At 49.6% G+C, this 25,610-nt stretch overlaps 1 protein-coding gene, 1 long non-coding RNA gene and 1 other non-coding gene across 5 annotated transcripts in view; 2 read left to right on the top strand and 1 right to left on the bottom strand.

Annotated features, from left to right (window-relative positions):
* The first annotated feature begins 100 nt into the window (after positions 1-100).
* LOC116472968 (uncharacterized) lies at positions 101-1,644 on the top strand. Its single transcript, XR_004249210.2, has 3 exons — positions 101-183; positions 698-910; positions 1,504-1,644. It is a non-coding gene; the product is annotated as an uncharacterized LOC116472968 (long non-coding RNA).
* A 661-nt stretch (positions 1,645-2,305) lies between these two features.
* Positions 2,306-25,610, top strand: part of EPHA10 (EPH receptor A10) — a 52,659-nt gene continuing 29,354 nt past the window's right edge. For all 3 annotated transcript variants that reach the window (XM_032160294.2, XM_032160292.2, XM_058443576.1), the window contains exons 1-5: positions 2,306-2,486; positions 4,580-4,644; positions 5,343-6,021; positions 13,355-13,510; positions 14,480-14,830. In XM_032160294.2, coding sequence (XP_032016185.1) covers positions 2,381-2,486; positions 4,580-4,644; positions 5,343-6,021; positions 13,355-13,510; positions 14,480-14,830 — 1,357 coding nt within the window. In that variant the 5' untranslated portion in view covers positions 2,306-2,380. The remainder of the gene's footprint in view (positions 2,487-4,579; positions 4,645-5,342; positions 6,022-13,354; positions 13,511-14,479; positions 14,831-25,610) is intronic.
* LOC116474050 (small nucleolar RNA U13) lies at positions 17,405-17,505 on the bottom strand. The gene has a single exon (XR_004249587.1). It is a non-coding gene; the product is annotated as a small nucleolar RNA U13 (small nucleolar RNA).

Here is a 25,610-nt window from a genome sequence, read left to right as displayed (position 1 = left end):
TGGGGCTTCTCCATTCTGGTTTTATTGTAAATGAATTGCTCAGAGGAAGAAAGGGAAGGATTATTTCACTCCTTTTTTTCCTCTTCTTTCCCCCTATTCCTAGGGTCTCCGTCTGGAAATTCCCCCCAGATGCCTGAAGGTGTGTGTGGTGGAAGAGGATAGAAACCAGACTCCAACAGTCAGGTGTTTGCCAGAGCATCCTATGTAGATTTCCCCAGATAATTTCCCCCATCTGTTTGGTTTCTGAAAGATCCTTGTCAGGTTCAGAGGAAGTCTGTATTTTGTTTTAGCACCTAGGGTCAGAACCTCTGGGCCGAAGTCCCTGGAGCTTCAGTAAGAAGCCATGATTGGTGCCTTAGAGCCTCCTAAGGGGATGGAACCCGGTTTTAAAGAGGAGTGAGGGGTGGTGGAGTGAGGACTCAGTTTGAAATGAAAGGAGTCCTGGGTCTCTAAGCAGCTTCTAAAAATACCATCTCCCAGAGCTGGAGGCAGGGGGAGGGGAGAAATCGAGCGTGAGGAGAATGAAGACGGAAAGGAGGTGGCAGTGTGAGAACCCTTCCTCAGGTAGGTCTGATTTTAGAAGTCCCGCCTGCATCCAAGGACTGGAGGGATGCCACACCTCCTTCTGCTTCCTCAGCGGGCTTGTCTCCTGTGGTGTCCAAGCCACAGCCTCTCCTGATGACCTTTCTTTCTGCAGGTAAAGAAGACCAATTCCTCCCACTTACTCCTCCTGTTGCTACTGTGCAGCAAGTGTGTCTGAGTGGGCACGTGTGCATTTACTCGCACGCACACACGCAGAAATGGCACATGAAAGCGGGTGATCTACGATGCCAGGAATCCTGGGTGATGCCAGGAATCGTAGGGTGATCTACGATGCCGGTAATCCTCCTTACACCGGGTGTTCAAAGAGGTATGGACTCTGGCAGAGACAGCGTGGTTCACCAGGGCATCCGCAGCACAGAGCATGGTGCCCAGTGAGGGCTGGGTGGAGGGGTGAGGGATACACATATGCAAAAGCACAGACACTCAGATCGCAGGGGCCAAGTAGTCACAGGACTCACACTCACTCTCGAGGCTTCTCAGGCTATATTCGCTTCCAAATAGAGAGGGGGTGGGTCCCCCAAGAAAAGAGCTCGGAAAAGCCACGAGGTGGATGGAGCTTTTTCCCCTCAAGTTCAGCCCAGATGGTGGCGCTCAGTAGCCACCTCCCTCGTCCTGGAGGGCCCAGCCCTTCCCACCACCAGTGTTAAACCCTCAGCTTGCACATAAATGACCTTCACTAGACAGAGGTCGTGTTCCACGTTTTCTTGCGGCTTCTTCAGCGCCGGCTGAACTCTGCCAGGATTGCTCCGCTTCTCTCGCAGGTGTCTCCGACTCCTGGCCGCTGTGCTGTTCACCAGTCCCCTGGGGTGGGCGGAGTGGGGGTGATCAAAGAAGGGAACCCCCCGACTCTGAGTAGACTGAGGACAGGGGTGGTTGTGAGGTGTGCTTGTATCTTGGCAGCAGGAGCAAGAACCTGAGGAACCTATCGTTCATGCAAAACCGCCACCGCCCCCCATCCCAGCGTCCACATGGTTTCCCAGCCTCGGAAGCGCGCTGGTAGGGCGGGACCCCGTCCCTCACTTTGCTCTCCTTTCCCGAGCAGCTCCCGGGATCGGGTTCGGCCCCTCCTTCCTGCCGCTGTGTGTGTGTGTGTGTGTGTGTGTGTGTGTGTGTGTGTGTGTGTGTGTGTGTGTGTGTGTGTGTGTGTGTGTGTGTGTGTGTGTGTGTGTGTGATGAGGGCGGGAAGAGAAAGGGGAGGGATGAGCCAGGAGACACAGGGAGCCTCAGACACAGGAACAGACCTAGGGCAGGGAGATAGGAGAGCTCCCCAGAGCTTGGGGTCAGGACATAAAGCTTCAAAACCCCGCAAGTCCTGGGAACAAGGGAGCTTCCAGACTAGCTCAGAGGCTGCAAGTGTTGCTGCCTCCCCGAGGGTCGCCCCTCCTTAAGCCAAGCCCACCTTGCCTGCCTACTTCTCAGGAATGAGGAGCTAAGGTTTAGCACTCTGGGCCACCGATGCCAGCTCATCCCTCTCTCGCAAAAGCCCCGCCAGCTCCCACAGCTGCCCCACCCCCCACGGTTTGGAGATCTGCGGGACCCCTTCCTTTCCCCATCAGTTGGGTGTTCCGCCCCTGGCCTATGAAACTCCACCTTCCCACCCTCTGCTGGTGGGGATTGGTTGGCATCCCGCGGCGGTGCCTAGTGATTGGTCCCCATGGATGATGGTGAGCGGCGAGACTCCGCCCCCAGCTGGCTCTGGGGTCTGGGGGCACTGCTCAGCGGTGCTAGGCTGGCGCGGCTTGAGCCGCCGCCGCACTGACAGCTCGGTCTGCGGACTATGGAGACCGGCGCCGGTCCACACCCGCTGCGCCTGTTCCTCTGCCTGATGCCGCTCTGTCTCGCGCTGCTTTTGGGACCCTGGCGGCCTGGGACAGCCGAGGAAGGTGAGAAGACTGGTGAGCTCTGCTCGGAGCGTGGCATACCAAAAGATAGGGGGCTGGCGACGGGGGTTCTGGGGGAAGGAGTCATTGGAGAGACTAGAGTCTGTATTGGGGCTTGAAGCAAGCAGGCAGCAAAGAACTGGAGAGACAGAGAAAAATGTGGTCAAGCAATAGGGAAGAGAGGTGCGCTGAGGAGCCTGGGGGCTGGAGACCCTGGAGGTTGGGAAAGAAAGAGGCCAGGAACCGCGGGAGCCAGAGGCGGCGGTCCAGCGGCCGGTGAGACGGACAAGCTGAGTGATTGGAGGTGGGAGGTGCGGGGGCGGGGAGATGAAGAGTGTAGACAGGGAGATGAGGAGGTGAGCTCGGAATATGGGAGACGGGATGGAGCACGGACCACAGGGGCGAGGAGACCACAGTGTGGCCAACGAGGTGGAATGCTGGTCGAGTGGGCTGGGTCCGGGCGCTGCCCGACGTGCTGATCATGGAACTGTCCGCAGTGCTGAATTCTGAGCTTAGTCTACCGGGCGCGCTCCGCGTTGCCGGGTTTGAGGCTGTCGGCGATACTGGAGCCCGCGTCTTGCCTCTGATTGTGCATTTGGGGGAGCTATACGCTCAGTTGAATCCAGAGGCGTCATATCCAGGTGCAGAATCCGGAGGAGCTGGAATCTGAGGCGTTGACCGCGGGGTTGGTCTGGGCCCTGGATGGCTGATGCCTTCCAGTTCGCGATTCAGATGTGCTGTCAGTTGCGCGGATCTCGGAAAGCCGTCGGCGGTCCTGCCCACAGTCGCTGACGCCTCTGGATAGGCCCTCACCTTGGTGGCCCACCCCCTGGCTTAAGCTCCAGAGGGCAATCTTCCAAGACTCCGGGGTGTCCTGACCTCTTGTCTCTGGTCTGCGGGCTCTGCTGTCCAAACTAGTTTCTGTGATCCATGCTGAGAGGTTGCAGGCTGCTGATCCGATGCCTCCTGGGGGAATAAAGGGACTTCAAGCTTCTCTGGTAGGAAGGGTCATAGATGTATACATAAAAGGACCCCAGACATTCTTTCAAAAGCAGTGGAAGTGACAGCCCCTGGGAAAAGGGCTGGCTGAGGAGAAGAGAGATTTCATTTCTCCAGTTGTTAGCAGTATCTCTCCACAGTGTTTTCTCAGAGGCCTGGGGAGTCAGACTAAAAATGTTCAAGTCTTCATGCCTGGGGACCACCGACCTCAGAAAAGCCCCTGAGTAGCAGTGGATTGGGGGGTATATAAAGGAATCCCCTGATACATTCACTACTCACTTTCTCTCTCTCTCTAATTGACACTTAGCTATAATTTTGGGAACCTAAGAAGGCTGGGGAGAATCACTGACTCCCACCCCCAGTCTGAGAGCCAACCTTAAAATATTTGCCATGGACCCTGTAGAAGGCTGAATAATGACCCCCACCCCCAATATGTCAATGTCCTAATCCCTAGAACCGTGACTGTTACTTTAATTGACAAAAAGGACTTTGCATAGGTGATTAGTGATCTTTTGAGATGGAGAGATTGTTTTAGATTATCTGGATGGGCCCAATAATCACAATGGTCCTTGTATGAGGGGTGCAGGAGGAGCCAGAGTCAGAGGAGGAGGCAGTGTGATGACTGAGGCAGAGATTAAAGTGATGTGATTTGAAGATGGAGGAGGGGACCACAAGCTAGGGACTACAGGCGGCCACTAGACGCTGAAGATGGTAAGGACATGAATTCTCCCCTCTGAGCCTCCAAAAGAAAACAGTCCTGCTGACACCTTGACTCTAGACCAGTGAAAGTGGATTTGGGCTTCTGACATCCAGAACTCTAACAGAAAAATAATGTGTTTTAAGCTACTAAATTTGTGGTAATACGTTACAGCAGCCCCAGGAACTGAATACAAGCTCCTTCCCTGTGGCTACCTCTCTCTGGATTTGAGCTATTCACACCCCTCCTGGGGATGTATGGAGTGGGAAAAACTTGCCCATATCATTTGTCACATATTGCATTCTCTCAGCAAATTTACAGGGACTTCACCAAAGGATTCCACTATCTTTCTAAACTGACCTTCTCGATTTCTGATATTTCTGTCTTCCCCTCTCCTTAGTCATCCTCCTGGATTCCAAAGCCTCCCAAGCCGAGCTGGGCTGGACTGCACTGCCAAGTAATGGGGTAAGTGCACAAGTGTCCCTCCCTGTCCCAGGGATCCTCTGGTGGTCCAGGACCCAGTCTCCTCAGCTCCTCATGTTTACATCAGACAAAAGTGCTCCTCAGAGTGTGTGGTCTCCAGCAGCTCTGGCTTCAAGCCAGAGTGGCCTATTAGAAAACGTTGAGTCTTCAGCCAGTTAGACAGTCCAAAAAAAAAAAATTGAATAAGTGAGGAGAGAACTGGCTGTCTAAGAACAGAAACATGGCATCTGGATGGAGCTAATACAGGACAGTGGCTTGCACATAGTAGTAGATCCTCCAAGCAATGTCATTGATTGATTGACAAAGCAAGCAAGACTGGGAGTCCTAAAAGAGGCTTGGAGAATTGGGGTAGGGGTGGGATGATGTGGGCTGTAACGGCAGCTTGGTGGAGTGCAAAGGGCACTGGTCAGAGAGTCAGGAGACTATAGGCACCATTCCTAGCTCCACCACTAACTTGATGTGCATACCTGGTCAGATGGCTCGCCCTCTGGAGCCTCAGTTTCCCCATCTATAAAAATAAGGATTGGGCTCATTTGTTTCCAGAGTTTCTCCCAGCGCTGCATCTTACAATTTCCGGGGTGTGCATGGTGGTGAGAGAGAAGGCAGGAGTCGCTGCTAGCGCTCCACCTCCTGGAAGCAGGTTGGCTCTGGGCTGCCCACCCCTTTACTCTTGTCCCCAGTGGGAGGAGATCAGCGGCGTGGATGAACACGACCGTCCCATCCGCACATACCAAGTGTGCAATGTGCTGGAGCCCAACCAGGACAACTGGCTGCAGACTGGCTGGATCAGCCGTGGCCGCGGGCAGCGCATCTTCGTGGAATTGCAGTTCACACTCCGTGACTGCAGCAGCATCCCTGGCGCCGCGGGCACCTGCAAGGAGACCTTCAACGTCTACTACCTGGAAACTGAGGCCGACCTGGGCCGCGGGCGTCCCCGCCTAGGCGGCAGCCAGCCCCGCAAAATCGACACGATCGCGGCGGACGAGAGCTTCACGCAGGGCGACCTGGGTGAGCGCAAGATGAAGCTGAACACAGAGGTGCGCGAGATCGGACCGCTCAGCCGGCGGGGTTTCCACCTGGCCTTTCAGGACGTAGGCGCATGCGTGGCACTTGTCTCGGTGCGCGTCTACTACAAGCAGTGCCGTGCCACCGTACGGGGCCTGGCCACGTTCCCAGCCACCGCAGCTGAGAGCGCCTTCTCCACACTGGTGGAAGTGGCCGGAACGTGCGTGGCGCACTCGGAAGGGGGGCCTGGCAGCCCCCCACGCATGCACTGCGGCGCTGACGGCGAGTGGCTGGTGCCTGTGGGCCGCTGCAGCTGCAGCGCGGGATTCCAGGAGCGTGGTGACATCTGCGAAGGTATCCAGTTGGCTGGGGGCCGTGGGGTGGGAGTGTAGAGCGTAGGTGGCAATTGAGAGAGAGTGTGCCCTAGATGAAAGAGGCGGGTGTGGGGTCGGGGGGCGGTGGAGAAGCCTTGGACTCTGGAGCCCAAGGAGAGCCCTGAAGTCTTGCGAAGTTTCCAGTGAGTCCAATCAGGGCCAGCGGGTGAACTTACTAGGAGGTAAAATTGACTAGCTAAGGAGGCATTAGGGACCCATATCTTAGGCACCTCGCACAGGCCTTCTCGTTTATTTTCATGGCAATAAAGGAAGTCATTCTTTTTTTTTTTTTTTAAATACAGAGTCTCTCTTGCTCTGTTGCCCAAGCTGGAGTGCACTGGCTTGATCTCGGCTAACTGCAACTTCCACCTCCTGGGTTCAAGCAATTCTCCTGCCTCAGCCTACTGAGTACCTGGGATTACAGGCGTGCATCACCATGCCCAGCTAATTTTTGTATTTTTAGTAGAGACGGGGTTTCACCATGTTGGCCAGGCTGGTCTCAAACTCCTGACCTCAAGTAATCCACCTACCTAGGCCTCCCAGAGTGCTGGGATTAAAGGCGTGAGCCACGGCGCCTGGCCTAAAGGAAGTCATTCTTATCTCTATTTCACGGATGAAGAAACAGAGCCTCAGAGAGATTAGTACTTCACTTGCAAAGTCAGGAAATAGGGAGCTAGGATTTGAATTCAGGCATGCTCAACTCTCACATTCTATGACACCATGAGGTCTCCCCTGTGCATAAGGAAGAACTCTACAGCAGCCCAATCTTCAGGCTAGTGGGATTGGTTGCACTACAGGGAGGAATCTCCCAGTCACGGACCACATACTTGCAAGTTAGAGGCTGGCAGGGGGGATTTTTATGCTGGAGAGAGGGATTGGGAGGTTGCACTAGATGATTACTAAGATCACATCCCACTGTCTGAACTACAATCACTGTACTCCCTGGGGGAGATCCTTCATGTTGAGGGTTTTGCTGGGTTCTCAGGCTGGTGGGGGCATTAGGAACAGACCTCTCATTCTCTCTCTTGCCTGTGGCTTTGGATACAGAGGGTGATGATGGGGTTATGAATGTGTGTACTTAATATAGAAAGATCAAGGTATGCTTTTTCTAAACCATGTCCTTTTCTGGGTGCCAGGGCAACAGAAATGAGTCAGACATAGTTCCAGCTCTCAAGAAGCTCACAGTCTAGATGGAGAGATGCAAAAATTTAAAAATCACAAGAGGGTAATATATGCTATAACAGAGGGATACACAGAGTGGTGGGAAGACAGGGGAGGAAGTGACTAAATTTGCTCTCATTCCTTTGTTCAATCATCCATCTAATATGAATTGAGGATGTGCCAGCTGCATTTATTGAGGGCTTATTATATGTATATAGATGAATGCCACCATCTCCTCCCTGCGGAAATTGTAATTTAGAGAAAGACCGGGAGGCACGAACCTCCCTGAGCTCTCCAGATATAGTTAGGATCCACCTCGGTGCTCTCCAGCATTCATTGAAAACTATTTCTGTACTTACCCCATGGCAGGCACTGATCTACTTATGTGTGTTTTCACCACTAGATTAAGAACTTCTTTTATTTTTTTAGAGATGGGGGTATGTCTATGTTGCCTGGGCTTGCGTGTAGCAGCTATTCATAGGTATGATCATAGTGCATTACAGCCTTGAGTTCTTGGGTTCCAGCATTCCTTCTGCCTCAGCCTCCTGAGTAGGTGGGACTACAGGGATCACACCCTAAATTAGGAACTTCTTGAGCTCAGGCACTGGGTCTTACTAGTGTCAGCAGCCCCAGCATTCATAACAGGATAAGGCATATGGTAGGTGTTCAGTGAAAATGCATTGGGTGAAAAAGTGGTTACTATAGGGTGTGACACATAAACAGAGAGCTAAGGAAGCATGGAAGGGAGAACCTAATTCTAAGCATGGAGAAGGCTTCCCAGAGAAGGGAGAAGGTCTTTTTCCCAGGCAGCTTAGAGCATTCTAAGCTTAGGAACTGCATGTAGAAGCATGGAGGCAGGAGGGAACATAGCATGGCTGAGCCTATGTAACTAAATGTGGTTAGAGCAGAGGGCATGTGGGGCTGTGGGAGTGAAGTGATGGGGTTGGAGAGGAGCAGGTGGAAATCATGAAGGGCCTTGAATGTTGGGATAAAGAGCTTAGACTTTATGCTTTAGGCCAATGGGGAGGATTTGAAGCAGGGATCTGACATGCTCAGATTTGTATTTTCAAAATATCACTCAAGCTGCAATTGCAAAGAAAGGATTGAAGAGGGAAGGATTAGGAGCCAGAAGATGAACAAGGAAGATGGTGCAATACTGCAGGAGAAAGAGCACAAGGGCTGAACTAAGGTAGTAGCAGAGATCATTGAGAGATGAGGATAGATGGGATCATGAGTTAGTATCCACAGCACTTAGTGGCCATGTGATACAGGAGGAGAAAGGAGTCCCCTTTGACTTACATGCTACTGGGGATTGAATGGACAGAGGGATCATTCACTGGGGTACAGAACACAGGACATGGATAGACACGTATTTATGATGTCCATGGTGCATTCCAGTGGAGGTAGCTGGAAAGTGGGTCTGGAGATCTGCAAGACAGAGCTAGTACTCGAAGCTGTGGGTGTGGTTGGGACAGACCAGGAGAATGTGTGGCGTAAGAAGCCAAGAGGGCCAACAATGAAGACTCATAGAATAGCAATACTTCAGGACAAGTAAAAAATACACAGCCCGGCCGGGCGCGGTGGCTCACGCTTGTAATCCCAGCACTTTGGGAGGCCGAGGCGGGTGGATCACGAGGTCAGGAGATCGAGACCACGGTGAAACCCCGTCTCTACTAAAAATACAAAAAATTAGCCGGGCGCGGTGGCGGGCGCCTGTAGTCCCAGCTACTCAGAGAGGCTGAGGCAGGAGAATGGCGTGAACCCGGGAGGCGGAGCTTGCAGTGAGCCGAGATTGCGCCACTGCACTCTAGCCTGGGCGACAGAGCGAGACTCCGTCTCAAAAAAAAAAATACACAGCCCATTAAAAAGGCGAGAGGGAGTGATCAGAGTATGGAGGAGAACTAGGAGAGTGTGTTATTATGACAGCCAAGAGAGAGAGGTGTCCAGGAAGGAATGCCCTACAGAGTTGGGAAGCAGTCAGGTAAGTCGAGGGTTAGAAAGTGCCCACTTGGTGGCCTTGGTGAGAGCAATTGCAGCTGAGCGATGGACAGACAGACCAGGTTGCAGTAGATTGAGGGATAAAGGAAGTTGAAGAGCTTGAGTCAGGGAATCTAGAAGCCTGGATTTGAATTAGGAGAAGAGGAGGTATCTCGAGGAGGACATCGGGTAGAGAGAGGATTTTTATTATAGATGGGAGAGACTTGTTCGTATGCAGAAGGACAAAGAGCCACTGGGATACCAAGTGTGTATATGGGGGGATCCCCATTCCAGTCCCAGGAGGCAGGAGTATTTTATTGCTGATGTGGGCTAGAATTGCTGATGCATGTTGCTAATAAAAAGCGGGCCAGATTTTAGTCAGTTTTATTACTGTTTTTACATACTTTATAGTTTGTGCCCTTATTGCCTGCACCCAAAATGGGCCACTTTTTACTGCTTCACTACCAAGAGGGGAGATGACTGATGGAATGTAGTATTTGATGAGGTTAAAGGGAGAGATCCAGGGTGGAGATAGAGGGGCTGGCTTTCAACAGGAGGTGGCTCATTCCCTCCTCTAGGACTGGAAGGGAGGAGGAGAGGGGAGATGGTTGTGGATGGGGGCATTTGTGTGTTTTGATGGGCAGATGTTGAGGGAATTACCACCGATGGCTTCCCTTCTCCCTATAAGGTGGGAGGGAGGGCATCTGTACAAACAGACAGTAAGGTCCTTGTCTGTTTTATTCATTGTTGTGTATCTATAGAGCCTACCTAGTAGATGCTAAAAAATATCTGCTGAATGAATGGATCAGGAGTGAGAGGAAGAGGTTTCTCTGGGAAATGAGGGAGAAAGAGAGAGAGAAAGAGGCTCAGGAACCCAATCCACGTCTGATGAGAACAGAAAAAGGCCACTTGTAATGGTCTCAGCTCTGCCTTGGGGAGTGGGGAGCTGGGGACAATGCCAAGGAAAGCTTCACAAGGGAGATGTTATTTGAACTGGGGTTTGGAGAAGTATAGAAGTTTGCAAGGAGAAAAGGGATATAAGGAATTATAGAACAAGACCCAGAGGTGTGAAAGGATGAGCTCAGTGTACCAAGGGTAGAGTGGTTGGCAGTGGGGAGCTGTTGGAGGACATTAGGAAGGGAAGGGAAATGATTGGATTTGTATTTAGAAAGTTAAGGCCTTCCAAGTGCCTTCTGCAGCTAACACAGGCTTCCCTCTAAAAATAGATGGATAAGTGGGGGAATAGAACGAAGATGTTCTTTTCCCTTTTTTGTTTCTCTTTAGTGACCTTGACTTTTGTTCTCCCTCTGTTAGCCACTAGAGAAATTAGTAAAAGAGCTGGGGTTTCCTTTGGGGGAAGAAATCAGGGCATATAACCAGTAGCTTTAATTCTCTGCTAGGGCCAGGTGCAGTGGCTCACACCTGTAATCCCAGCAATTTGGGAGGCCAAGTCAGGAAGATCACTTGAGCCAGGAGTTCAAGATCAGCCTGGGCAACACAGGGAGATCCCATCTCTCCACACAAAAAAATTAGCCAGGCATGGTGGCACAGCATGCCTGTGGTTCCAGCTACTTGGGAGGACTGAGGTGGGAGGATTGCTTGGCCCCAGGAGTCAGGGGCTGTAGTGAGCTATGATTGTGCCACTGCACTCCAGCCTGGGCAACAGAGCAAGACTCTGTCACAAACAAACAAACAAACAAACAAACAAACAAAACAACTCAGTGGGATTGCCTTGGAGCCAAGGGACCCAAACAGATATGTTCTCTGAGGCTCCATACGGCACAATGAGCCCCTGTGATGGGGTGGCACAAGGGGCATTACAGACAGGGAAGCTAATGAGGGCTCATCCTAAGAAGCACTTTCTGCCCGCATTGTTCAACAAAGGCAGCCTCAGAAGCGGGTGAATGCCTCATGATAAAGTATGTGACAAAGACTGTGGCTACTGCTGGGGAAGCTGCTGGAGGACCAGTCCAGTGGGAGCTGAGCTAGATTATCTCTGAAGTTCTGACCTTGAAGAGAGAGAGGGGCTGGCAGTCAGGAATCCCCGAATCTGCTCTTCGGCACAAACTCCTGCTAAGCAGAGCCTCTCACAGCAGAGATACCACTGTGGTCGCTGATGGGCCCACCTACCTCTAGGACAGCAGCCACCCTCATATACTTGTGGGGAGGGAGCCTCAAACATTCTTCCCCTATTGTTGTGAAACCCTGCGAACAGATCATTTATCTGGGCTCTCACTTGCTCTCCTATTTCACAACAGAGGTGGGCAGGGCATGGTTGTCATTCCTATTTGACCAATGCTTTTTTGAGTCCAGAGAGGCACAAGGAGTGGCCTAGCCAACACTAGAACCCAAGCTTTCCAAGTCCCAGCCTGGGTCTATGCTGCCCACCAGACCACGGGGATAGTTGGCCCATGCTCTGTTCTGCAGGCAGAGGAGGCTTCTGAAGGCTCCTGGGCTGCCAAGCCCCTCCCCAGAGTTGTGTTGCCCAGAACTCTGGGCAAGATGGACCCTCTCAAACCTATGCCTTCCAGACAGTGGAAATCCTAGTCCCCTCCCCTCTTCTGCCACACAGGCTGAAAGTTCTTCCTGAGGGCTAGCCTGCACCCTTTCTGTTGTGCTGCATCTTCTTGGAGCTGGAGAGCAGCCAGCTAAACCAGAGGACAGGGCCAGGGAACAAGGTGAGGACCACCCAAGCTCTGAGAGGTAGGGCCAGGAACCACCTGGCCCAGCTGGTGAGGAATTTTTTTAAAGTGGGTGTTTAGCAGTTACCACTTAAGGCCTGTGGGGAGGAACAATAATTACTACCATTATTGTGAAAATGTGCTTGGTACTGGGCTAGGTGGTTTACATGTTTTATCTCAATCCTCCAACAACCTTTTTGAGGTAGGTATTCAACACAAGGCTCAGAGGGGTCAACTGATGTGCTCAAGGCCACACAGCAAATAAGTGGTGTGACTCAGCTACAAACCCAGGTTGTTCAGATAGAAACGCTTGTGATCTTAACAACCTGTGTTCTGAGAAGTGAGAGAAGCAAAATGAGTAGGTGTCAAGACTGGAACCAGGTCTGACTCATGGTCCAGGGAACTTTTACTGCCCCTTTTCTCTCCACCCACCCCCCTCCACCTGGCTGGCTTTACTTTCAGTTGGGAATTTATGACGTACTCGCTCACATGATGGTGGTGGTGGGAGGGTGTGTGTGTGTGTGTGTGCATGTATGCTTGTGTGTCTGTCCCTGGGTAACTGTGGAACAGCTCTTGGGGCACCTCTCCTCCCCTCTCTTCCTCACACCAGCACTGCAGAGTTTGACTCATTTTCTTCCAGTGGTCCTGAGGGTGATGTGATGTGGGCTTGGGCTGGAATCCCACAGGCTGTGGGACAGTAGCTGTAGGCAACTTCACCTCTCCTAGCCTTAGCTCCTTCATTTTAAAAAGGGGATAAAGGGTCGGGCACAGTTGGCTCATGCCTGCAACTTCAGCACTTTGGGAGACCAAGGTGGGCAGATCACTTGAGGCCAGGGGTTCGAGACCAGCCTGGTCAGCATGGTGAAACTCCATCTCTACCAAAAATACAAAAAAAGTAGCTGGGCATGGTGGTGCACGCTTGTAATCCCAGCTACTCAGGAAGCTGAGGCAGGAGAATTGTTTAAATCTGGAAGATGGAGGTTGCAGTGAGTGGAGATCTGGCCACTGCACTCCAGCCTGGGTGATAGAAGGAGACTAAAAAACAAAAAATAAAAAATAAATCAAATAAAAAGAGGATAGAGTATATAACCTCACAGGTGGTTGTGAGGATTCAATGAATTAATAGACGTAATTTAAAAAATTATAAATAGAGACAGGGTTTGGCCATGTTGTCCAGGCTGGTCTCCAACTCCTGGGCTCAAGTGATCCTCCAGCTTTGGCCTTCCAAAGTGCTGGGATTATAGGCGTGAGCCACCGCGCCCGGCTGAAAGTAAAATGTTTCAAAGGTTTCTGAACACACTGAGCGTTTTCTAAGGGTAGGTAATGGGTTGTTCAGGAGTCACTTCACGGGGCAGCGCTGACTGGTGTGGCTGAGTCCCCTGACTGTTTTTCTATCGCAATTGGAGGAGATAAACGCTGCCCTAACCAGGTCAGTCAGGAAAGCGGGGAGAAACTGTGGAGGAGTCCCCTCTTCTCACCAGCCATGCCCTGCAGCCTGTCCCCCAGGGTTTTACAAGGTGTCCCCGCGGCGGCCCCTCTGCTCACCGTGCCCAGAGCACAGCCGGGCCCTGGAAAACGCCTCCACCTTCTGCGTGTGCCAGGACAGCTATGCGCGCTCGCCCACCGACCCGCCCTCGGCTTCCTGCACCCGTGAGTCCCCCCTCCAGGCTGCACTGCGGAGGGTGGGGGGTGGGGGTGGCCAAGGAGGAAGGCCTGATCCAGGTGGTGGTGAGGGCAGGGTCTCCACACTGGGGCGCATGGGGGCGGATATGGGGGCCAGCGCCCCGGAAGGCGGCGTATGGGGGAGCGGAGCCTGGGCGCGCCCTGGGGGCCGGGGCCTTTGATGAGAAGAACCAGGACAACTGCGAGAGTCCAGACGGAGGATGGGGTTAGGATGCCTGGCGGATCACTGAGGAGAGCGCCCCTCCGCTGCCCTCTCCTCACCCTGCCTACCCTCCAGCAGAAAGGGGAGCTCCCGACCTTCGCACCGTCGGTTCTCGGTCCCCATGCTCCCATCCTCGGCCCCTCACTAACCTCCTCCCAAATCCTCACCAACTGCCCCGCCACTCTCACATTCCGACCTCCCAAGGGCCCCCACGCTCCCGTCCCTGACCCTTCCCTGGGGGAGGGGCGAGCCCCTCCTCCCGCCCGCCCCTCCTCCCGCCCGCCCCTGCTCCCGCCCGCCCCTGCTTCCGCTCGCCCCTGCTTCCGCTCACCTCGGGCTCATCCGCCCTCGACCCCTCACTGACGGGCCATCTCTGTACCAATCTCCCTGACTGAACCCACGCCCCCATTCCTCCCACCCCAGACCCCTCACACCGTCCTATCCCCCATGCCCACTGGCTCCCACGGCCCATTCCCGCTCATCCATCCCTGTTCCTTCACGGCCGTCCCTTCTACCCTCCTCCCTGACTGACCCCATGCCACTGGCCCTCCTGTCCCCCGTCCCCCCCATTCACCCAGTCCCTTGATGAACGCCCCGGTTCCCTCCTCCCCGACTGACCCTCTGCTTCTCCTGCCTCACGGGGGGTGGACAAGACCCCGCCCCCCTCGTGCATCCCGCCCACCTCACGGGCACTCACGTCCCGCCCTGACCGCCCCGCCCCTGTGCCGCCTCAGGGCCGCCGTCGGCGCCGCGGGATCTGCAGTACAGCCTGAGCCGCTCACCGCTGGCTCTGCGACTGCGCTGGCTGCCGCCGGCCGACTCGGGAGGCCGCTCGGACGTCACCTACTCGCTGCTGTGCCTGCGCTGCGGCCGCGAGGGCCCGGCGGGCGCGTGCGAGCCGTGCGGGCCGCGCGTGGCCTTCGTACCGCGCCAGGCCGGGCTGCGGGAGCGAGCCGCCACGCTGCTGCACCTGCGGCCCGGCGCGCGCTACACCGTGCGCGTGGCCGCACTCAACGGCGTCTCGGGCCCGGCGGCCGCCGCGGGAACCACCTACGCGCAGGTCACCGTCTCCACCGGGCCCGGGGGTAAGGCCGTCCGCGCCCCCCACCCCGAGGCCCCCGCGCCTGCTGCCCCTGCGCCCTCTCGGGGCCGCCCCGTCGGTCCTGCGGGAGCCCCACCCACCCGCCCCACAGAAGCCACCCTCTGTACACGCACCCCGCCCCTCTCCAGGACACAAAGTCACCCCCCGGACCCCCCAGCGTCAGTCGCCCTCCCGAGTGTGCGAGAGGGAATGAGGATGCAGGCGTCCCCATACTACCGGGCCAGACTGGAGGCGCGCTGTTCTGTGCGTCTGCGGGAAGCCGCTGGGTGCTCGCCTTTCTCCTGGACGCCTTGCACAAAGCCTCTGTCCCGCTCACAGCTCTGCAGTTGGCCTCGCCGCTGATTTCTCAGGGAAAAAGAGGTGGAAAGTCCCTTAATCTCTTACCTTACCTTTAAAAAAAATGTCAGTAGGAATCCGAATTTACTTCCTTCCCTCTGTCTCGGGAAGCCGGATCCGGTCCTGTGTCCCTTACCTCCACCCCTCGGCCTCTGCATGGTTTTGCTGCATCCGGCCACCTCCTTTCCTGATCCCGGGAAAGGACAAGGAAGCTTGTAGAGTTAGGCTGTAGGGGCGATGGAACCCACCAGCCAATACATCTCTGAGTCTGGACATAAGGTGAATAATACAGCCTTTTTACACCACACCTTCATTCTTGACAGTTTCTTTTGATTCGCTTCTCAGCTGGGGTGGACCTTCAAGTAATGCTTGTATTCTTTGCAAGAAAGATAAGCGAGTGGTATGGTTTCTGACTCCCTACCTAATCGAGGCTATAGGATCGGCCTGTCACCCTGCATCCCTGCTTTCTGTGATCCCGCTTCTGTCTTTGGCAGTGGTGTTGCCAAGAAGTCTGAGGCTAGGGTTATTTTCATTCTTTTCTACGTAACTTGGACATATGACATGTACACGTATGCACATGGATGTTAGACTAATTCTTTAACCTACTTAACCTACTGTTGAAAATAAACTTTTTTTTTTTTTTTTGAGACAGAGTGTTGCTCTGTCTTCAGGCTGGAGTGCAGTGGCGCGATCTTGATTCACTGCAACCTCTGCCTCCCGAGTTCAAGTGATTCTTCTGCCTTAGCCTCCCGAGTAGCTGGGACTACAGGTACATGCCACCACGCCCAGCTAATTTTTGTGTTTTTTAGTAGAGACGGGGTTTCACCATGTTGGCCAGGATGGTCTCGATCTCTCAACCTCATGATCTGCTCTCCTCAGCCTTCCAAAGTGCTGGAATTACAGACGTGAGCCACTGTGCGCCTAGCCAAACTTTTTTTTTTTGAAATGGAGTTTTGCTCTTATCACCCAGGCTGGAATGTGGTGGTGTGATCACAGTTCACGGCAACCTCGGCCTCCTGGGTTCAAGCGATTCTCCTGCCTCAGCCTCCCGAGTAGCTGGGATTACAGGTGTGCACCACCACACCCAGCTAAGTTTTGTATTTTTAGTAGAGATGGGGTTTCACCATATTGGCCAGGCCGGTGTCAAACTCCTGACCTCAAGTCATCTGCCCGCCTTGGCCTCCCAAAGTGCTGGGATTACAGGCATGAGCCGCCTCGTGCCAGGCTGAAAATCATCATTTAACCAATATGGATTTCTTTTTTTTTTTCCTTTCTTTTTCTTTTTCTTTTTTTTTTTGAGAGGAGTCTCTCTGTGTCACCCAGGCTGGAGTGCAGTGGTGTGATCTTGGCTCACTACAAGCTTCGCCTCTGGGGTTCATGCCATTCTCCTGCCTCAGCCTCCCGAGTAACTGGGACTACAGGGGCATGCGGCCACGCCTGGCTAATTTTTTGTATTTTTAGTAGAGACGGGGTTTCACCATGTTAGCCAGGATGGTCTTGATCTCCTGAGCTCGTGATCTGTCCACTTTGGCCTCCCAAAGTGCCGGGATTACAGGCGTGAGCCACTGCGCCTGGCCACCAATATGGATTTCTTTTGATCGAGTAAACCTTTTGATTTGCACAACTTTTTTTTTTCCCAGGAAAAGTTTTCTTCAGGCGGGGAACAGTGGCTCATGCCCGTAGTCTCAGCACTTTGGGAGCCTGAGGCCAGGAGCAACATAGTGACATCCTGTCTCTACAAAAAATTTAAAAAATTAGCCAGGCATGGTGATGTGTGCCTGTAGTCCCAGGTGCTCAGGAGGGTGAAGCAGGAGGATCAGTTGAGCCCAGGAGTTTGAGGCTGCAGCGAGTGATAATTGTGCCACTGCACTCCAGCCTGAGTGACAGAGCCAGACTATGTCTCTTAAAAAAAAAAAAAAAAAGTCTCTTTAAAAAAAAGTTTTATTCAGCCACGGCTTTGACTAGAACTTCTGATAACTCAAATATATCTCTTAAAAATATCTCTAAGCCTTAGGTTGTACATTCATTTTCTGATTCTCAAATCTTGTCACTTCACTTCCCTTATCCTTTTGAGCTCTTAATCCATTTCCACTGCCTTTTGGAGATTTCCCAGCTTGTCTGGGTTTCTGGAACAGTACTGTTTTTTCCTGTCTCTATTGTGATTTAACATTTGCTATTGCATTTACATCTTTAAAAATTCTTTTTTTCCATCTTTCTTTCATGTCAGATGGGTATTTTGCCAACGTAAAAAGGTTCGGGGGTGACACATCTCACATACGAGTGTGAATCCCCAATTATCACACTTGCAAACTGCAAAAGGATCACATTTTTAAAAATTCAGTATAGAAGAAGAAAAAAATCCATAATCTTATTACATAGATATAAACAACTATTAATATCTTAGAGTATATACTTCCAGAAAATTTTCCAGTCTATCTTGATCTCTGTATTCATATTTGTAACTATCTACCTATAAAATCCCTTTTGTTTTAATAAGTCATGCACCATTTAAAGACATTTTGGTCAACAATGGATGGCATATATGATGGTGATCCTGTAAGATTATAACGGAGTTGAAAGACTTCTGTCACTTAGTACTTTCTGTTACAGTTGCCTGCAGTATTCAGTACAGTCACATGCTGTCACCCAGGCTGTACAGGTTGTAGCCTAAACGTGTCATAGGCTATGCTGTTTAGGTTTGTGTAAGTACACTCTGATGTTTGTACAACAATGAAATCACCTAACAACGCCTTTCTCAGAACATCTTCCCATCATTTAGCAATGCATGATGGTATGTGTAATACTAACTTTTATCTGGCATTTTACATTAACAATCTTTTTTTTTTTTTTTTTTTTTTTTTTTTTTTTTTTTTTTTTTTTTTTTTTTTTTGAGATGGAGTCTTGCTCTGTCACCCAGGCTGGAATGCAGTGGTTCAGTCTTGGCTCACTGCAACCTCCGCCTCCCGGGTTCAAGCGATTCTCCTGCCTCAGCCTCCTGAGTATCTGTTATTACAGGCACGCACCACCACATCCGGCTAATTTTTGTATTTTTAGTAGAGACAGGGTTTCAGCATGTTGGCCAGGCTGGTCTCGAACTCCTGACCTCAGGTGATCCACCCATCTCAGCCTCCCAAAGTGCTGGGATTACAGGCATGAGCCACTACGCACGGCCTTATGTTAACAATCTTAACTGTTTTGACACAGATAGATTTAGAAGCCATGTTAAGGAAATACTCTTCTATTTCCATTTTCTCAATAAAAATACTAAGCTTCCACTGATCGAGTGCTGCAGTGTTTGGCACTGTGCAATATGATTTTCTACATTAATTCATTGAAATGGGGCTGGGCACAGTGGCTCACGCCTGTAATCCCAGCACTTTGGGAGGCCGAGGCAGGCAGATCGTTTGAGGTCAGGAGTTCGAGCCAGCCTGGCCAACATGGCGAAACCCCATCTCTACTAAAAATAAAAAAAATTAGCCAGGCGTGGTGGTGCACACCTGTAATCCTAGCTACTGGGGAGGCTGAGGCAGGAGAATCGCTTGAACCCCGGAGGTGGAGGTTGCAGTGAGCCGAGATCGTGCCACTGCACTTCAGCCTGGGTGACAGAGCAAGACTCCACCTCAAAAAAAAAAAAAAAAAAGATAGAAATGAAACTCATCTTAGATTGGTTTTGGAACCCAGGTCTGTCTGACCTCAAAGCCCTGTGCCTTTAATCCCTAGGCCATATAATCTGTCACTGAACTTTTTCTAAAAATCAGAAATGGATGTTAATTTTATAAAATGCTTATTAAGCATTTTCAATATGACCAAATATTTTCCTTTTTGACCTGTTGGTATGATGAATTCTATTAATGGATATTTCAATGTGAACTCTCTGCACACCTGGATTATACTGTACTGGATATGAATATATTATTCTTTGGATGTTTTGCTGAGTTCATTCGCTTATATTTTAAGATTTTTCCCGTCTACATTTCTAAGAGAGATTAGTGTTTTGTAATGTGTTCTTTGTCAAGTTTTGGCACTATGGTGATGCTGGCTTTAGTAAAGTTATCAGGAAAAATTTCTTCTTTTTCTCTGCTCTGGGACAGTTTTAACAACACATTTACATGTTCTTTGAAGGCATGAAAAACTGCCTGGGAAACTTTCTGGGTTCTATGCCATTTTTGGAGGGAATGTTTTATTTATTGATTGATTGATTTAATTTTTTGAGATGGAGTCTCACTCTGTCTCCCAGGCTGGGGTGCAATGGCACCATCTCAGCTCACTGCAACCTCCACCTCCCAGGTTCCAGTGATTCTGCTGCCTCAGCCTCCCAAGTAGCTGGGATTATAGGCGCCCACCACCACGCTCAGCTAATTTTTGTATTTTTAGTAAACATGGGATTTCACCACGTTGATCAGGCTGGTCTTGAACTCCTGACCTCAGATGATCTGCCTGCCTTGGCCTCCCAAAGTGCTGGGATTACAGGCATGAGGCACTGCGCCTGGTGGTTTGATATTTTTAATCTTTACTGTAACTTCTTGATCAGTTTTATAAATTTGTGCTTTCCTAGAAAATATTTTGTTCTTTTTCTAATTTATTACTAGAAATGTATATACATTTCCTCAGTGCCTGGAGTTAACTTCACTTTCTCTTTCTTCCTGTTGTATGCTTGTGATTTCTGTCTTTTTTTCTTAATTATCCTTGCCAGAAGTTAATTTTACTGGTTATGACACAGAATCAGCTCTTGAACCTATCAATTCCGTTGTTCTTTACTTTCGTCACTTATTTTATGATTTTTTGTTATTATTATTTTTGAGATGGAGTCTCACTCTGTTGCCCAGGCTGGAGTGCAGTGGCGTAATCTCAGCTCATTGAAACCTCTGGCTCCCAGGTTCCAGTGATTCTGCTGCCTCAGCCTCCCAAGTGGCTGGGAGTGCAGGTGCACGCCAGCATGTCCGGCTATATTTTATGATTTTATCTTTATTAATACCACTCTCCTGCTTTCTTGAAGTTTTTGTTTTTGTTGTTGTTGTTGTTTTTTTTTTTTTTTGAGACAGAGTTTCACTCTGCCTGTCACCCGTGCTGGAGTGCAGTGGCATGATCTTGGTTACAGGTGTGAACCACTGTGCCCCGCCAAAACTTTTAATTTTGATGAAGTCAAGTTTATTTATTTTTTCTTTGGTTGCTTGTGCTTTTGGTGTCATTGCTAAGAAACCATTGCTTAGTCCGAGGTTAACGTTTCTGTGTTTTCTTTTAGTGTTGTGGTTTTGACTCAAATTATTTTAGAGGGTGTGCTTTTATTTCCAGATGACTTGCTTTTATTTTGTTTATCTTTACGTTGCTGATTGTAGTGCTTCATAGAGGTTTGTACATGGTAAAAATTTTTAAACTATTTCATGGCTACTTTAAAACAATGTGCACTATTTTATAGTGTAGTTCTTTCTCTCTCTGTCTTTATAGATCTATATCTATGTCTATCTATATATACACAGATGTTCCTCAACTTAATGACAGGCTTATGTCCCATTGGGCTTATTATAAGTTGAAAATGCATTTAATGCACCTAGCCTGCCAAATATCATACCTTAGCCTAGCCTACTTTAAACATGCCCAGAACACTTACATTAACCTACAGGTGGGCAAAATCACCTATTTTACAATGAGTATTTTACACTGAGTATCTCATGTGATTTATTGAACACTGTACTGAAAGTGCAAAAACAGAATGGTTGTATTGCTTTGACACCGTTGTAAAACAATCATCAGTTAAACCATCACGAGTTATTATTCGGTTGTAGTTCCTTCTTATTTTTTACTTGATGTTCCAAAGACTGAGAGGGGTTCGTTTTGCATTCTGTTTGTGATTTTGTTAAAATTCCTTGTATTTGGAATGAATTTTATTTTAAACATTTCAATTTTGCTGATGCACTTTTAGTTTCTTCACCCAGCCCTTCTCAGTTTCTCCATTTTTATCTCATCTTGTTTCTTTTTCTTCTCCACCTGTTTTCTCCTTATGACCTTCTGTACCTAATTGGTGGAGGCTGTGTTTTCTTTCTTCTTAAAGTGCCAGAGCGTTTTACTTACTCTGTATCATATTAAATCACTTTTCAAGATCTGCTTCTCCTGAGTCTTCAGAATAATGTCCCTATTCCCTTATTCTGAAATATTTTTTCATATACCCAATTTCTGGTGTTTTCTGTTTACTTGTTCTTGAGTAAGAAAATAGCTGGTGTTTGTCAACAGCAACAAAAAAGATGCATGAATTGCCCTTTGAATTAGTTATGAGGTTTTCAGCTGCAAGTAACAATAAATCTCAGTCTAACTGATATTATTATATTATTATTATTATTATTATTAGAGACTTTGTCACTCAGGCTGGAGTACAGTGGCATGATCATAGGCTCACTGTGACCTCAAACTCCTGGGGTCAGGTGATCCTCCCGCCTGAGCCTCCCAAGTAGCTAGGACTGCAGGCATGTGCCAACATGCCCAGATAACCTTTTTTTTCTTTTAAAATTTTTTTTGTAGAGACAGAGTATTGCTATGTTGCCCACGCTGGTCTCTAACTCCTGACCTCAAGCAAGACCCCCATCTATGCCTCTCAAAGCTCTGGGATTATAGGCGTGAGCCACAGTGCTGGGCCCTAACTGACTTTAACTTAAATGATTTCTTAGCTCACATAAGAGGGCTAGAGTTAAAGCTTGGTTCATTCAGCAGCTCAAAAGTGTCCTCAAGGACCCAGGTTTTTTATGTCTGTCCACTCTGCCATTCTTATCACATAGGCTGGTTCCCTCATGGTAGCAAGGTGGCTGCAGCAGCTCCAGACATCACATCCTTACCATTCAGAGGCAGAAAAAGAACTGTTTCTTCCTTGCAGATATCTTTTTAAAAGTAAGAAACTTTTCTCTGAATCCCCTGTCCCCAGCTAACTTCTTTTGTTGGCCAGAACTGGATTATAAGCCCAACCCTAAACCCTTCATTGGCAAAGGGAATAAGTGCACACAAATGTTTTAGAGCAACCAGAAGCTACCCAAGTCACCTATGGGGAGACAGTAGACTATGAACCAAAAATTCAGCTCAGCTTGCAGGAAAGGGGGACAAGGCTGTTGACTAGGTTTCCAGTACTATCTGCTCTAACTTTGGCCCCACTTGGGTGCTGGCTGATTCCCATCCCAAATCTACAGCTGGAGAGCAGGTGCTTGGTGTTAGTTTTTAGCTCCACTAGCAGGATTTATCAGGCTTTCATCTAATTATCTCTTCAGAGCTGAGCTGGAACCATCTTCTACCTCTCTATCCTCTCTATCCTGGCCATCTGATGCTTTCCACAAATGTAGCTCACAAATGGACATTTCTAGCCTCCTTTTCCATCTCTGCCCCTATGTGTATTCACAAGGAACTTTGCCACCTCCTAGAATGCTTCATCACTCCTCTTGCCTTTGTGCTCAGGCCTTTTCTGGGAGCTGCCATCTCAAAGTGAATTTTGGCTGAGAAGCGCCCCCGGGGGATAGGGAAGAGCACTCTTCCTCGAAAGCAGCTCTGCAGTAGAGTGCTGGCTGTGCATTGTCCACTTGACAAAGACCTGGCTTTTTTTTTTTTTTTTAAAGGGTCAGACACTGAAGGGAGGAATAAAGGATTTTTTGAGTTATTTTTAGAATGGGAGGCAGTGCCACTCTGTGGGCAGTATAGCCTGGGGGTTCATTACAATTGCACTTTTTGATCTAGTCCCACTTCCTTGATCATAAGTAGAAATGTGCCACTCTACTCTCCAGCCCCCATTCTGGCGATCAGCTGTCAAGACTAGTTTATGGTGATGGTGTAGGTTTTCAACTCTTACTGTGTCTTTATGTTTTAATTGGAATTTGGGAAAGACATGGAGTGGAGGCTGCTAGATATATATACCATTTAAGACTAGAAGCCACATCCACGCACTTGTCAGAGCCTGAGCCACCTACTCCCTGTTTCCACTTCCTTGCCTTATTACTATCTGCTCGGTGCTTTCCTCAATCCCCCGAAGGCACCGGGAACGTCCACTTTATGAAAGCCAGTGGGAAGTTTGAATCATCATCTTACTCTGTCTCCTCTCAGTGTGAGACATGGCCCAGTGCCAGCTCCTCTTGCTGGAATGCTGGTGCTAAGCACTTGCTCAGTCCCCCATACACATTACTTCATAAAATTCCCACAGCAAGCCTAGGAGGTGTCATCATTGTTCCCATTTTACACACAGGGAAACCGAGGCTCAGGGAGTAAGATCACTTGCTTGTGGACCAATAGTGGGCTAACCACCGGAAAAGTCAGGAGGGAACCTTCCTAAATTCTCTTCCCTGGGCTTCCATCACCTTGCTCACCCTTTGTCTTCCTCCTGCCTCTGTGGCTCCTCCTTGTCAAGCTTCTCTTCCTTTGCCTGTTTCTTATATGTTGGCGTGTCTCAGGCTTATTCCCTAAAAGCTTTTCCTCTTCTCTTTCTATGCATTTTCCCTGGACAGTTTCATCCCTTCACCTTCTCATGGCTCCTGCATCTCCATCTTTCTCCCAGACACCTTTTCTGAGCCCCGGAACCATTTCTCCCACTGCCTTCCTGGCATCTTCTCTTGGAAACCCCTTTGCCAAACACTAACCCCAGGCCTTATTACCTCCCGTATACGTGTGTATGTGTGTGTATGCTGCTGTTCATCTGGCATCATCCAGACTGGCAGTTCTCAAACTTGTGTGCACACTGGAATCACCAAGAAACTTAAAAAATAAAGCAACTGGCCAGGCGCGGTGGCTCACACCTGTAATCCCAGCACTTTGGGAGGCCGAGGTGGGCGGATCACGAGGTCAGAAGATCGAGACCATCCTGGCTAACACGGTGAAACCTCGTCTCTACTAAAAATACAAAAAGTTAGCCAGGCATGGTGGCAGGCGCCTGTAGTCCCAGCTACTTGGGAGGCTGAGGCAGGAGAATGGAGTGAACCCGGGAGGTGGAGCTTGCAGTGAGCCGAGATCCCACCACTGCACTGCAGCCTGGGCGACAGAGTGAGACTCTGTCTCAAAAAATAAGCAAATAAATAAATAAAAAATAAAAGCAACTAATCCCTGAGCTCCAGCGTACAGAGATGATGGTTTGTTTGCTCTGGGTTGTGACCTGGGCAACATTTTGTTTACTGTAAAAAACACATAAAATGTATCATCTGAACCCATTTCATTTGTATAGTACAGTAATGTTAACTAGATACGTTGTCCAAAGGATCTCTATAGTTTTTTTTCCTTTATTTTTATTTTTATTTCTTTTGAGACTGGGTCTCGCTGTATTGCCTAGGCTGGAGTGCAGTGGCAGCCTTGACCTTCTAGTCTAGGGCAATCCTCCTGTCTCAGCCTCCCACGTGGCTGGGACCCCAGGTGAATGACACCATGCCCAGCTAATTGTTTGATTTTTTGTAGAGACAGGGTCTCACTTTGTTGTCCAGGCTGGTGTTGAACTCCTGGGCTCAAGCGATCCTCCCACCTTGGCCCTCCCAAAGTGCTGAGATTACAGGCATGAACTCCCATACCTGGATGTAGAACTTTTCATCTTGCAAAGCTGAAATTCTATATCCAGTATCCAGTCAACAACTCCCCTTTACCCCCACCACCCTCCCCTGGCAACTACCATTCTACTTCTTTTTTTTCTTTCTTTCTTTTTTTTCTTTTTCGAGACAGGGTCTCACTCTATCAACCAGGCTAGAGGGCACTGGTGCAATCTTGGCTCACTGCAACCTCCACTTCCTGGGTTCAAGTGATTCTCCTGCCTGAGCCTCCCAAGTAGCTGAGATTATAGGCGCCCGCCACCAGGCCTGGTTAATTTCTATAATTTTGGTAGAGTCAGGGTTTCACTACATTGTCCAGGCTGGTCTTGAATTCCTGGCCTCAAGTGATCTACTGGCCTTGGCCTACCAGTGTGCTGGGTTTACAGGCATGAGCCACTGCACCTGGCCTACTATTCTACTTTCTGTTTCAAACAGTTTGACTACTTTAGATACCTCGTGTAAGTGGAATCATGCAGTATTTGCCTTTTTCTGACGAATTGTTTCACTTTAGCATAATGTCTTCAAGGTTCATTCATATTGTAGCATATGACAGAATTTTCTTCTTTTTAAGGACTGAGTAATATCCTGTTGTATGTTTACACCATATATTCTTTTTTCTTTTCTTTTTACTCTTTTTTTATTATTATATTTTAAGTTCTAGGGTATATGTACACAACATGCAGGTTTGTTACATAGGTATACATGTGCTATGTTGGTTTGCTGCACCCATCAACTCGTCATTTACCTTAGGTATTTCTCCTATTGCTATCCCTCCCCCCACCCTCTACCCCCCGAGAGGCCCTGGTGTGTGATGTTCCCTGCCCTGTATCCAAGTGATCTCATTGTTCAATTCCCACCTATGAGTGAGAACATGTGGTGTTTGGTTTTCTGTCCTTG

This window comes from Hylobates moloch, unplaced genomic scaffold (assembly GCF_009828535.3).
Source record: "Hylobates moloch isolate HMO894 unplaced genomic scaffold, HMol_V3 SCAFFOLD_8, whole genome shotgun sequence".
Classification (NCBI taxonomy): Eukaryota; Metazoa; Chordata; class Mammalia; order Primates; family Hylobatidae; genus Hylobates; species Hylobates moloch.
Note: the sequence above shows the minus strand (reverse complement) of the source record. Positions and strands in the feature narration are given on the sequence as shown.